Source organism: Thunnus albacares, chromosome 18, assembly GCF_914725855.1.
Source record: "Thunnus albacares chromosome 18, fThuAlb1.1, whole genome shotgun sequence".
NCBI lineage: Eukaryota > Metazoa > Chordata > Actinopteri > Scombriformes > Scombridae > Thunnus > Thunnus albacares.
Genome location: NC_058123.1, coordinates 21,761,317 through 21,775,659, shown reverse-complemented (window position 1 = coordinate 21,775,659; position 14,343 = coordinate 21,761,317). Strand labels below are relative to the sequence as shown.

Genomic DNA, 14,343 nt, shown 5'->3' with positions numbered 1-14,343 from the left:
CGAGTGTGCTGGATCGCTTCATTTAAGGCGTTCAATGCCTCATTGTCACAATTCAGATGTTAGCACAAACACATACATACACACAGAACAATATACTTTCAAACTAGTCAATTTGAGCAGCATGTGATGGAGATGTTTGTTTAAAAAAAAAGGAAAATTGTGAAGTTTTAAAGCAACAAGTAGATTTTGTCTCTAGCTATAGCAAAGCTTTATAAAAGGAGAGAAAATGTACATCATATAAAGCGCTGGATAACTATGAGAATACTTTTTATGTGAATTTATGGTTGTTAAAAACTCATGCTATAGTTCATGCAACCAAAAACAACCCACCACCATGAAGAAGACAAAAAACATTTGATGAATAAAGCTTAGTGCACTAGAGAAGAGTTGTGCAATGTGTTTTAATTTTCTTCCCGCTTTGACCTACATTCACCCACCAAAAAATAACACAGTTGACATTATAATGCAACAGTTTGACAACACAACACTTGCAAGTTCCCCTTTTTTGTTAAAACTGGTGGAATGACCACTTAAATTTAGCGCTTTTCTGCACTCCATCTTCACTTCAGTTTTAAAAGCTACAAAATCGATTTACTCTGATTTCTGAAGGCAAGTAGTGTTCTTTTTTTTTTGCCTAATTGAAAGCAATATGATCTGACAGCAAGAGGAGGCTTAACATATCAGGGAGTGAATGCAATAAAGGTTTGTGTTCTACATTCTCCACCAATTGTTACCATAAACTTACACTGACATCTAGAGGCCAAAGGGTGAATTACAGCACTCTGCTTAGGACAGTTAGAGAGGATGAAGTGACGGAACAGGGGTCACACTGGTTGTTCAACATATACATACAAACAGACAAGACTGATCAGTCCATGACAAGGTTATGACTATGTGTCTGACATTAAGTATGACATATGTTGGACAAAAATCTTAAATTTTCTCCATGTTTTCAGGTGATCAAAGCCAAGGTGCTGCCTCTCCTGTGCCGCTAAAGAAGGACGTTGAGAACATGGAAAAAGGTAAAGAAAGTTGATCTGAGTAACACAGGTTTTAGATAAACATTGCTTTATTGACCATAGAAAGCTGTTAGCACAATCCTATTGATTTATATTGAATAGAGGAATTGTTGCATACATAGCACAGAGAGTTAAATATAGTGTATTTTACTGCAATTTTTCTAAAAGACAGTCCTCTCCTCTTTCTCCCCCTTTGTCCTCCTTCTTCCTGCTCCTGCAGAGGAGCTCCAGAAGGTTTTGCTGGAGCAGATAGACTTCAGGAGGAGACTGGAGCAAGAGTTTCACGCTCTGAAGGGCACCTCACCATTTCCCGTCTTCCGTGAGTCATTTTTTCCTTAACCTTGCTTTCCTTTTTCATACTCCGAAGGGCAACTTCTCATTCTCTGCCTTTCTTAAGTTCTCTCCCACATTTCTCCTCTGTCTGTGCCTGTCTTTCCCCTCCCCTTCCCCTCTTTTGCCTTTCTCTCTTCCCCTGGCTTTCTAAATCTTCATCTTCCATCAGCTGTCTTTATAACTATACTTGGATCAGTTACTGAAATGATAATGCTGCTCAGGCTAATGATAGATTTTTATACTAATTTCAGATAATTTCCAAGACCAGATGAAACGAGAGCTTGCCTACAGAGAGGAGATGGTCCAACAGTTACAGATGGTGAGATTGCTAATGATACAATCAGTGCTGAACACTGATGGAAAATAAATATCATTGCTACGCCTTTAAATGACAAATAAAACATCCTCTTGTAGATATGTGGATTTAAAAAAAGCTTTACTGTTCGCTTTGAAAAACAGTCCCAGTAATGATTTTTAGAAGGAATATAATTAAGACTAATTGTAGAGCACTTTACTAAAATATAGTTACACAGTTTGACAGTTACAGATGAGAAAACATGACAATAGTAGCACAATCACTGTAACACATCAACTACGGTAGACTGTAGACATAAATAAGAAAGTCATGCCTTAAAGCTATAACAGAGATTAAATGAAGAAAAGATAAAGCCATCAATAGCCAACAATCGAGTGGACACTTCTGCTGTTGCTTATTTGTCCATCAAAAGGTAGAGCCAATCATCTAGTTTGTCTTTCATGGGTGAGAAGTTCCTCTGCAGAGTGTTTTGGTCCACATCAATCATCGGAGCAGCTGGCAGACAGGCTGACAGACGGTGTTTGTCTTTGCTTTCTGACACATGCAACAACTGTATACGCTTGCGTGCACATGATCACAAACCCCGCACGTGCGCAAAAACAGACACAAGTGCACGCCGCATTCATGTAACCACAAAGGCAGACGACTGAACAGGCATTCAAGCTCATTTATAAGCGTATACGTGCACACTGAAGTGCACATGCACGCATTAAAACATTCAAAATTGACAAATGTGTCTAGAGCCAGCAGATGGATCTGTCTGAGAGTAATGACATTAATTTCACACAGACGTTCAAATGAACTCCAACATTTTTTTTTTTTTTTTTTTTTTGAGTTATGTTGCTCTATCATATTTTAGACTTTGGATTGAATAGCACACCTAAACTTTACACATCCTGCTCAGAATTTTTAATGTACTTATTTTAAAGTATAACTGTGACAAAATCTTAATCTTGAATAACTCTTTTTCAGGATTATTCTGACTTATCTTTAATTTATGTTTCTTTCAGATTCCCTACGCAAACATCATCAGGAAAGAAAAGATCAGCTCTCATCTTAACAAGTAGCTAAAAGGTAACTGACTTTTATTTATTTATTTATTTATTTATACTATGTACAATATTTAACATAATGTTATTATTTGATGTGTTGCACCAGAGTTATCTTAAAGCTCATTTTCATCTGCAGTGTCTTGGCATTAATTCATGTCATAATGTTGCTTATTAATAGAATGAAAATTATCAACAGAGGTAGTTGTCACTTGAAGATAGAAACATTTAATGATTACAAAGCAGAGTATGTTTAGGAAAGTTTAATTAGCTTTACAGATTTTTTTTTTTGCAAGCTAGACTTAATTTAGCCTGAATTTCACCAGGGATAAACGTACAATATCTAGAAATTAAACTGGTTTTCTTCCACTAAATGTGGCGATTTAATGTCAAAAGTTGAAATGTAACTACTTTTTGGTGTTTAACTTGCTTGACAGTTAATTATCCAGTTCCATCGGATAGTTAAAGCATGTTCAGTTTCACTTCACAGTGGCTTTCACAGAAAAGTCTCTGGATCCACTGTAACAGAATGTAACATTTAATACCTATCAGTCTTTGAAAAACACTGAACCAGAGCATGACACTAACGTTGGATTTTATTTATTTACTGTCTTCACAGGCTGAGTCATCAGAATCCTATCTAAGAGGAAGAAGCTGTCAGGATTTATGTGAAATGTCCCAAGAAAAAAAGACAAATCATACAAAGAACTGACAGAGAAATGTAGGAGAGACACAGACAGAAAGGAATTTGACACTAAATAGTATAAATAGACATTTCTTAAGTTTTCCTGGGACAGTGATTTTTAGTACAACCTCTGTGAATAGCCCTGCACTTAAACTCTGTCCGGTAAGAACACAGTTTGGACCAGTTTGGACTGCAGTGGTGACATGCTGGTTGAAGTTTCATCCCTGTTTCCTGTAGCCTGGGTTCAGTTTATTCCCCAAAACTGACTGAAATGAAAGGGACACAAACTGGTGACATCAGGTTTGACATCAGTGACATCAGTCATGATTTGTGCTCTTTCCTCACTGCTGCACTGACAGTCAGACTCAAAGCTTTTTCCCGACCAGGACCAAAGCAACCACGGCATCTCTTGCCCTTTGTGAACTTGAAAACTTTTCTAGGGATGTTGAAGACCACCAGGAATGCAGTCGTAGACGACTTCAGAAAACCATGAACTTTTCCAAGCTCTTAATAGATGAAGAGTCAGCTGGCCTAACTGTATATACAACTGTACGACTGTGGATGAGACTGACGGTTCTCACTCTAAGATTGTTGCTGTTGTTGTTGTTGTTGTTGCCATGGTATCACCAAATGGGGACCCTAAAGAGAAACAAACATACCAACCTTTATTTACTGTCAACATCTGATCCCAAAGGGATCTTAAACATCATGTCCACTTGAACACACCAGATAAAGAACAAAATAATAGAGAAAAAAACTTTTGAGTTTTAAACCTACAGTAATGATGCAATTACAATAGTATTAATAGCGGGTGGTGTCACAAAAAAGGGTTCATACTTTATTCAAACTGTACAGTGGCAGAACAGTTTGTACCTGTAGTTTTAGTATTTGCGGATGATTCCTGAATGTATTCAAAAAAAACAACAGTATTATGTTCAATGCAGATGTTGCTGCATTGTCCTTGTAAAATTTCTGAAAATTTCATCTGATTATACATTTTTAACAGAGCATATCATAGCTGGAGTTTACATCCTTTGCTCAAAAGCACCCTGAAGGTACTTTTTATTCTCCACCCAAAATTTCCGCAGTTCAATTCTAACCAACAACCTGAAGGGTTCACTTTCAAGCAAAAAGTGAATATTAGTAAGATATCATCATCTGCTGAATCCACCTTTAAAATGTGTTTGCGGTGTTGGCAGATGATGAATGGACATTCTGTCTACTTGTTTGCTCTCTGAAAGATTGTCCGGGCCACAAGGAGCAAAAATTTGTCAGTGTTGTATATCTACTTGTAAAATATTTCACCCGACTGTACAAAATGTCCTAAGTGAGAACCTCACAGTCTATCTATATGTGTTTGTTTGTTTGTCTATTTATTTGAGTATCTGGGCCTGAGACCCTGATTGTGAAAATATTATTTATTACAATGTTAAAAGAAAAAGAAAGACACATGATGATGATGATGATGATGATGATGATGATGATGGTGCAGTCCAGTGTATGTCAGAAAGAATAAAAATGTGAACTCACAGATCTTGTTTATAGAATGAACTGAATGAATGGATAAAGTTGTCATTTACTGAGAAAAATGTTATCATTATAAACTGTTAATGCAGATGTATTTAAATACCCTATGTTCTTGTAGTTTCTCTATTATTTATGTGTAAATTAAAAGTCTATACATTACCCAGAATGTGGTTTCATGACTGAAATTACATCAACTCAGCCAATACCAGTTTCTATTTAAAGACCTGTTGTACATTTTGTGATATAGATTACAGTTGTAGTTTGTTAGTTTGTTGCTCTTCAAAACAAAACTGAGATGCAAAACTCAGCTCACTTTGTAAACTGTAAATGTGAACATTTAAAAACCTTCTTCGTCTTCAACTTTAAGGCACGACTCAAATCTTTTTAGGACCGAGAGTGATTACTTACTCATTTTCTCAGGTGGACAATACCTAAAACGAGTAAACCTTTACAACCAACAGTTATATGAGTAGGCTATGTCTTGTTTTCCAAGGCAAGAGCGTTGAATAAATTTCACAATACGAAAATATTAGTACCTTAATTTAATGTATGCACTTAGACATGATTTTTTTAAAACAAAACAAAACAAAACAAAAAGACAGATAAAAGTAAAACCCATTTGACAGGAGAGCTCTAGAAGCCATAAGCTTAAATGGTGGACCTACACCCAATTTATGAATAAAAAACGAAACACAAAAATTAGTGAAATATATGTCTAAAAGCAATTAGGGGGGAAATAGGAAACGCACTGATGAACAAAAAATCATTTAAAAAAAGAAAGAAAGAAAAAAAGAAGAAGAAATTAAAAATGATCACAATTGCCTCGTGATTTTGGCGTTATTTGTCAATGTTGACCAGAAAAAGGGTTAAAAAAAACAAAACAAACAAAAAAAAAAACAAAACAAAATATATTTTTCAATAATTTTATTAAAATGTTACTACAAATGTTCTTTAAGCAGTTGTAATGATAAAAATGGAATATTGTGTTCCCTTAATTTATGACACAGAGATGTGTGAGGGTCGTCCCTCTCCTCCTGCTGCACGACCTCCGCTGCCTGTTTACGGCAGCTGCATCTCTGACTGGGAGTGGTGGAAGCTGAGGAAGTTGCCAGCATGGCGTTTACACTGTACTCTCTCATCCAGACTGCTATTCTGTGCATAAATGCCGTCGCCGTGTTGCACGAGGAGAGGTTTCTCAGCAAGAGTAAGTACTGCGTCCTATTTTATAAAGCATACGTCACACATTTCATTGAATACGAAGCTAAAAAGCAGCTATCAACGTGCAGACTGTTAGACTAGCAGCTGTCTGCCTGCTAATTTACACTAAAAAAAACACCAGGATTGAGATTTTTTTAGGGAGAAAATTGAGATATGTTCATTAAAGAGAAAGGTTTGGTGAGGAATAAGATGTTTTTTTCAAACCGTAAAGCGACTTAAGGGTGAATAAAAGCATTAAATATGCATACAGACATACTCTTTGTTGTCATAAATAACGCACTGCCAACTCATGTCTGCTTTCTCCTCTCTATACTTTTGTCCTCTCCTTTTCCATTTTCACCCCCTTCACCTCCCGTTTGTCTCCTCTCTCCTTCCATTTCTCCTCCTCTCTCTCTCTCTCTCTCTCTCTGTCTCTCTCTCTCTCTCTCTCTCTGTCTCTCTCTCCCTCTTTCTGTGTCTCTCTCTCTGTCTTCAGTCGGCTGGGGTGTTGAACATGGAGTTGGAGGTTTTGGGGATGACCCAGGAGTCAAAGCCCAGGTCCTCAACCTCATCCGTTCGGTCCGGACTGTCATGAGAGGTTGGGAAGCTTCTAAAATATTAATGCATTCATCTAAGATCACATAGGATGTTGAGTGAATATCATATTCAGCAGGGCTGCATATCCATTGAAATTTTCTCACATTGGTGCCAGTAAATACATTCTCAAATACCCGAGTATTTCATTTAACACAAAGCAGTCATGCAAGAGCTCTAAAATCAGCTCACTTATTGCTTAAATCTGGAAATGTCTAATGAAAAAAAACTAAGTAAACCAGACTAATCTGACCTAATGTTTTTTTGTTCTTACAGTGCCTTTAATAATAGTGAACACAGCCTGCATCGTCCTGCTGTTGCTGTTTGGTTGACCGTCAGCCGGCAGTTCAAAAAGTACCAAAATGAAGCCAGAGGAGCAGACACATGCAGCAAGGAACAACTACACACACATGCTGTCATTTAAAGACTTCTGTCTTTGCCCGTCGTCAGCAGGCTGGGAACTGCTTTCCTCAATGGCTGGAAGGAGAAAAGAAATTTAAAAAAATCCATTTCCGAACTGTGGATGTTCATACATATGCAAACAAAAAGGGAGAATTCAGTCGCCACCTGGTCCAAAAATATGGCTTCTGTATGTCCCAAACCTCCCTCCCTGTGTTGACACCAAAAGGACTTAAGAGATAATTCTCTGGTCATCCCATAATAGTTTTTTTGTCTTTTTTTTTCTTTTTTTTTTTAACCACATGATGTCAGACCAACTAAGGGAATCTGTTTTATTGATTTCATTATGATATGTGTCATTCATTTTATTTCACTGTTATCATTGTTGGGCAATATGTCTATTTATTGTCTCATTATAATGTTATCCAGGGATATAGAAGCCATTTAGGACAGAAAAACATGTCTTAAGTGTTTTTTTTAATCTGTATTTAGTATTTTAAGCTTTAAATAGTTTCACACCGTGAGCTTTTTGTAAGGCTGTGGTTTTTTTTTTAAAGAATGTTTTGGTGTGAAATATGTTTTTTCACCCCCCCCCCCAAAAAATTTTTTTTAAATATATTGAAAATATAATTGAACTGTCACATTAACTAACAAAATGTGAAGAAAAAAAAGACTTCCCATCGGATTTTAAACATATAGTGTAAATTTAAAGTAAACACGACTCAAAAACAACATGTGCTGCAATAGCCTTGAGATGATTTGTTGTCATGAAATAAATGTATCATGAAATTGTTTTTATCGTCTTAATCTTCTCTTTCTACAAATGTGGCAGCAGAGGAATGGGGAAAATGTGAATAAGATTTTCTGGTGTTTTGTATTCATCTTTTCCACCTCTGCTCTGTGTGAATATTGACACAGTTTCTCTCGGCTCAATGTGTATCCATCTATCCCTGATCCACTTCATTAATAATCCCCATATGTTGTGAATTATCATTTCCTCCTCGTTTAGGCTCCATAAACATTTTTTAACAGTAGTTTTGATCCTAAATATGCGGGAGGGGGGAGTGATAGGGGGGGGATCTGCTGGAATTAGAAGCATATGTTTATCAGGGAGATTTGCACAGTAAAGCCACTTTGATCTGTGATTAGTCAGAGTTTAGCTGCATGTTCACAGTGAAACCTGTAAGTGATAACACGCGACTGTACATGAATATGTATCAGCATTTCACAGGTCAGGATGTGCTGTGTTTGGCTCTCTGGTTTGTCCACAGGTTAGCTAGAAAAAAATGGGCTTCTCTATAACACTTCTTTTTGTCTGTTTAGATGTTCAGTTTTTCTTTTTTTTCAGCCACTTATAAACCCGAGTTTTGAATGATTAGTTCACCATTTGAAAAGTCGACATCAAACACAAACATGTGGAAGGGAGACAAAGATAATGATTATAACCTGGTGAGCTTTAACTCCAAATTAACTAACTCAAGTGGGTAAATAAAAACACAATAGAGAAATCTGAATTGAAACTTTTGAGATTATTTGCTTCCCCCATCTGTACCCCAAAAATCACGTATTTGTTCCCCAAAATAGCAAGGGCTGATGAAAGCACCAAAAAGAGGAACGAATATTAGTAAAAGGAAAAAAAAAAAAAAAAAAAACAGAAGTAAAATCAGGACCCAAACATGACATTAAAATGAATGTTGCAAGAAGGGATTTTAAAGATGAAACTGATTTCCTTCAGATAAAAACTGATTTAAAAAAAGATTAATTCTCCAACATCATGTTTTCCACAGTTATCATCTGAACTACTGTACATAATATTTATGCAAGCACAAAAACTGAAAATTAAACAAACAAACAACAAAATAAACAAAACAGCACTGTTATTCACTACAAAGAGGTAACATGAAAAGAGGATTTGATCCATGCTGTCTGGCACCGTGTAGAGAGAAGGTTTTTATCATTATGATAATACCACCCACCATATTAAATCTATTTGAATGCCCTAAAAGACCCACTAATACGATATATCTGTTGGTTGTTAGTGGGATGGGACACATATGTTTTTTTATTATTGTAATGAGTGATTAAGTGGTTAAAGATAACCCTCTTAACTGATTATGGAGGAGAAAATAATAATAGAGAGATGAAGAGAGTAGAAATCAAAAAGGTAGAGTGATATTTTCCCCCCTCCAACATACAGAATACAAAATGCTTTAAAAGACATAAAATAAACATATTTGAGGAATAATCCAGGAATTGAAAGAGAGTGGAAACAGTTGGTGTTGTTTGAGCTGCAGGGGGCAGCAATGACCATCTACAGAACAAAACAAACCCACTTTAAATCGACGAAGAATAAAACATCAACAGGAAGTAGGAGGGAGGACGTCATGGATTAACTATCGCGAGGCTAGGGTTAGGGTAAATTAACGTAAAGATTGAATCTCGCGATAATTCTGCAAAACGTCCCACCGGTGGATCTAATCTAGCACCAGTCCTGCTAAAGGTTAGCTGTGCAGTTTGTCCTGTTTCTAAACATACATACTTTACTTAGTTATTTCGCCGTTTTTACAATTAAAACTGTAGCATGTTGTTACCAGCAAGGGAGTCGCTTTATGTGCTGGAGTTAAAATCACCAGCTAATTTGAATGAATGACAGTTTAGCTTTTACAGAGCTGTGGTTGCTCAGTAATATCAGTTTGACAGGTGTAAGTTAGCCTGCCAAGGAAACACAAAGAGGAAATTTGAAGAAAGACTGTCAATGTGGCAGATATTCACTTAATAAGACTAACTTAGACTGCTGAAGCTGCATATAAGCTTCACATAAACTTTTAAATGCACTTTTGCATAAAATGATTGTGTGGACACACTGTGGATTTTGGCCTCCATCACTTACACTGAAAGCACATTTTGAAGGATATCTTTTAATAGCCAGTATGAACAGGAGGAATGATTACAGCGAGGAAAACTTATTTCACTGTTCATATGGACACCTCATATGTAGTTTTAAGACTGACTTGAAAAAATGTGAACCTGTCCTTTAAGGTTATTGGTTACATTTGTATATGCTGCTGTGACAAGTCAAAATGTCTGCTGTGCAAAAGGCTTATAACCTAACATGCCATGTTTATATATCTGATATCTTCTTTGTGGTCAATACCTGAATACATACTTAACAGTGATTAATAATAAATAGAAAAAGCATCATAAAGTACAATTAAATCACTTAAAATTCATTTGTGCAGGCCACACACACTCAAACATGGATGTAGAGCTTATTCTCAGTTTGGCACTTCTCTGAAAGCACAGTTTGCTGTTATTAGTGGAGCTAAATACAAATAATAGATACATAACCTACAAGCTCTGTGTGTGTGTGTGTGTGTGTGTGTGTGTGTGTGTGTACCCTCACATTGATAACTACATGACAGAAATCCAAGCATGTCTAAATAATAGGGGATCACAAAGTCAAATAGCAATAAAAAACAATCCCAAAATCTGAATTCTAGGCAGAAAACCATAAATGTCGGGGACAAACCGGTCATTAATCCTCTCAGTTTGTCCTGATGTAGGTTTGAACAACGCAGTAATCTTCTAAATTCTGCCACTACCGATGTAAATTATGATTATGAGGGTATAATCTCTAAGAAAGAATGAATTATTATGAAAGAATAAGCTTTTTTAAACCCAGCAAAGCTCCATTTACAGTGGACCTTGGTCATATTTAGCTGTTTAAAAATCATAATCAGAGACTGTAGGCCAAGCAGCTTTTATCTAACAGCACTGCTACACAGTGGCTGCATGTTTTCTCAGGACTGAAACCTGTTGAAAAGAACCTCTATATATTATTTGACTATTCTGTGTCCATTCAAAGTGAAGAAGAGAATTTTTCTCTGTGAAAACAAAACACACACAAACTAAAACAGGGATCTTGTTCACCATATCCTCCTCTGCAGGCCTCCAGGATGGCGAACAGACGGGCTCTGAAGGCCGTGCTCATCGACCTGAGTGGAACTCTACATATAGAAGATACAGCAGTGCCTGGGGCGCAGGACGCCCTAAACAGGTAGGAAACATACTCCGAACCAGGGAGAGGCACAAAATGTCATGTCAAGAAGAGTCTGAAGGTTACTGAATGAATGAAAAGCAACAACAACACTGCTTCTCATTGTTATGTAGTAAAGAGAGAACTATGAGAGTCGCAAAAGCCTCACATGCTGAAGAAAAACTATCACTGTCAGTCTGTTGAAAGTCACATATCTTCCAGAATTGTTGTGTCGTTTATTTTGTTATTATACATAAATATTAATTCTCAGTTTTGCTTGGATGCCGTCAGGTTACGGCAGTCGTCTGTAGCTGTGAAGTTTGTGACCAACACAACAAAGGAGAGTAAGAGGAACTTACTCGAACGACTTCAACGTCTCAACTTTGACCTCCAGGTGAAACACACCTCCTCTGTCTGTAAGTGTGTGTTTGTATGTGTGGCTGGACAATATATTTTCACTGCTTCATTATAACAGGTAATGACAAAAAAAAAGGTACATTTGTTGCCTTATTCTTTTCTGTTTCATTTAAACAGAAAGGTAAAGTTGTGTCTTGTTCAAAGCTGTATTTTGCTGGTGCTCAAAGTGTAACCTTTAAGAAATTGAAAATTAATTTCACTCTGCAGGAAAAAGAGATCTTTACCTCTCTGAGTGCAGCGAGGAGTCTGATAGAGCTGAAGAAACACAGACCGCTGCTGCTGGTGGAGGACAGCGCACTGGAGGACTTCACTGGTACAGAGAAGTGTGTGTGTGTGTGTGTGTGTGTGTGTGTGTGTGTGTGTGTGTGTGTGTGTGTGTGTGAGAGTGTGAGAGAGAGAGAGTTGGAGACCATACTTCACTTGGAGGATGACCTGTTTTGATCTTTACTCCATGGTATTTCTTTCAAAACTCATTTGTTTCAACAATCAAATCAATCAACCTAAAAATGAAAAAATCCTAAGTTCATCACTGTGTATCACTGTTTTCAGCTGAAAACCCCGTATCTCCATTCCAGTCAGTCTATTTTTCTACAGACTCCATTTTTAAGAGGGTTGTCAATTGAAATTAGAAAGTGAACAATGACAATGTGCAAGGAATCGGTTTGTTTTAAGAGGTCACAAGCCAATTTCTCTATTTATTAATTAGCCATTTATCATTTAGTTTTAAATTGCAGGAGCAGATGCTGAAATTACCAGAGCACAAATTGTTCATGTATTCAGACCAACAGTGGAAATAAACAAAGTATTAAATTCAAAATTATATGAAAGAAAGAAACACAGCAGCTCTTTACATTTGTGAAGCTACAGCAGTTTGTCCAAGGTAAATGACTCAATAATGAATAATCATGACAAAATTAAAATGTATTAATTGACTTATCATTGCAGGACTAATACTACTGTATGTATGTCCTTCCAATTTGCAGGAATCGACACATCTGAACCGAACGCCGTCGTCATCGGACTCGCTCCTGATCACTTCAACTACCAAACTCTCAACAAGGCTTTCAGGTGAAGAAGAGGCACTGAGGATTTTTATGTAATAAAAAATGGCTTTGAGTCAAAACGTTGAAGTTTTCCAACAGGTTACATTACAAGTTAGATGCTGTAACAGCCTGTAGTTTTTCTAGCTGTTAAGAAAAACCAAAATGAACTAACTTCTTAATTTACCTTGTTTAAATTTTGTTTTAGTGCCTTAAAAAGTGAGTCTAAATCATCTGTGACCTTTAATAATCTTGCATTTTGACCAGTACAAATTGCAGAATTGTTGATAGAACTGACCTCTTCCTACCAAACTCAGACTCTTGTCATATAAACTTTGCAAGTTCTTTTTTTCCCCCTTTTTCTGATTGTTATTTTAGATAAACACAGTGCAGTTAATCATGTATATTTCTCCCCAGAATGATTCTGGACGGTGCTCCTCTCATTGCCATCCATAAGGCTCGGTACTATAAACGGAAGGACGGTTTGGCCCTCGGCCCCGGGCCCTTTGTAACAGGACTGGAGTACGCTGCAGACTGTAAAGCTACTGTGGTGGGAAAGCCTGAAAAGACGTTTTTCACACAGGTTAGAAATATATGTGTTTACATTTTTACACTTTAATTTTCACTCAAGTAAGAAAAGAGGCCTTTGTATTTATCACAAAATATTTAAAACATTACAGAATATGTACTTTGGTTGGTATTGTTTATTAAAATCTGTAAAAAGCTGATGGTTGACTTAATTAACTTCTTAATGAAGCCTCTTATCTCTTTTTCCCCCTGGTTGTTTCCTTCAAATAGGCTCTTGCTGATTTAGGATGTAGCCCCAATGAAGCTGTAATGATAGGAGATGTAAGTATATTGTCACTTGTGATACATTAACAGCAACATAATTAAGTTATTTTTCAGCATTTAGTGTGTGAGAGAGTGTGTGTGCTGTTGTTGGGACTCAAACCTAAGACTCTTGTGTCACTTGCACCCCAAATAAAATAAAAGTTGATCATGTAGAAATCTGTTACATCTCTTATTAAAAGTTGGTCTGTGGTGGTTTGTGTCTGCTTGCTGTTTTCCTACAGGACGCCAGAGACGATGTGGGAGGAGCTCAGAACACAGGAATGTTTGGTATTCTGGTCAGAACTGGTAAGATACAATCAAACCTCCACCAGTTTCACTTCTCCATCCCCTTTTCCTTTTTCCTCCATCTTCCTCTTCCACTGTCATGTCATCATTTAACCTACATTTCATGGTACTGGTATTGGATCTGATGTCATTAGCTAGTTACTTAATTAATTATTAATTGATGGCATTCTACTTTCTCTCTTGTCATCTTTCAGGTAAATACAGAGAAGGAGATGAGAATAAAATCAACCCTCCTCCCCACATGACATGTGACAGCTTCCCAGATGCTGTCGAACACATCCTGAAGAACCTGCTATAAGAAAGAAGTAACAACAGAATTCTTCACATTCACTCCCTCTTCATCTTGCACTAGAATAATCTCTGGAATCATCAACGCTCACTGTAACCGTCCCAAAACAGAAGATAAACAAAAATGTCCATTTGATTGTGGGACTGCTTTCTCTCTTCAGGTCCAGAATGTTGAAAAGCGAAGCTTTCATTTCAGAAATACCGACCATCTGTTGCCGCAGTAACAAATGTTTTGTCAAGATATTGTCATGTATAAATTTAAGTTTGAATAAAAAAATATTCAGCTGGTATTTATGGTGCTCATTA

At 36.8% G+C, this 14,343-nt stretch overlaps 3 protein-coding genes across 5 annotated transcripts in view; all 3 read left to right on the top strand.

The window, feature by feature from the left end:
* The window catches only part of skor2 (SKI family transcriptional corepressor 2), a 117,318-nt gene extending 112,104 nt beyond the window's left edge, over window positions 1-5,214 (top strand). For 2 of the 3 annotated variants that reach the window (XM_044334256.1, XM_044334257.1), the window contains exons 5-9: window positions 957-1,022; window positions 1,240-1,338; window positions 1,604-1,671; window positions 2,679-2,742; window positions 3,337-5,213. In XM_044334256.1, coding sequence (XP_044190191.1) covers window positions 957-1,022; window positions 1,240-1,338; window positions 1,604-1,671; window positions 2,679-2,735 — 290 coding nt within the window. In that variant the 3' untranslated portion in view covers window positions 2,736-2,742; window positions 3,337-5,213. Of the gene's footprint in view, window positions 1-956; window positions 1,023-1,239; window positions 1,339-1,603; window positions 1,672-2,678; window positions 2,743-3,336 lie in introns of all 3 variants that reach the window. The other variant, XM_044334255.1, reaches the window with a different exon arrangement.
* Window positions 5,215-5,973: 759 nt separating this feature from the next.
* ier3ip1 (immediate early response 3 interacting protein 1) lies at window positions 5,974-7,912 on the top strand. The gene is made up of 3 exons (XM_044333798.1): window positions 5,974-6,133; window positions 6,623-6,724; window positions 6,997-7,912. The coding sequence occupies exons 1-3, from the start codon at window positions 6,043-6,045 to the stop codon at window positions 7,050-7,052; spliced, it is 249 nt and encodes an 82-aa protein (XP_044189733.1). The 5' UTR covers window positions 5,974-6,042; the 3' UTR covers window positions 7,053-7,912.
* Window positions 7,913-9,515: 1,603 nt separating this feature from the next.
* Window positions 9,516-14,327, top strand: hdhd2 (haloacid dehalogenase-like hydrolase domain containing 2). The gene is made up of 9 exons (XM_044333711.1): window positions 9,516-9,619; window positions 11,067-11,176; window positions 11,447-11,549; window positions 11,780-11,885; window positions 12,556-12,640; window positions 13,030-13,195; window positions 13,411-13,461; window positions 13,686-13,749; window positions 13,944-14,327. Exons 2-9 carry the CDS (start codon window positions 11,076-11,078, stop codon window positions 14,045-14,047), a joined length of 780 nt encoding a protein of 259 aa, XP_044189646.1. The 5' UTR covers window positions 9,516-9,619; window positions 11,067-11,075; the 3' UTR covers window positions 14,048-14,327.
* The last annotated feature ends 16 nt before the right edge of the window (window positions 14,328-14,343 follow it).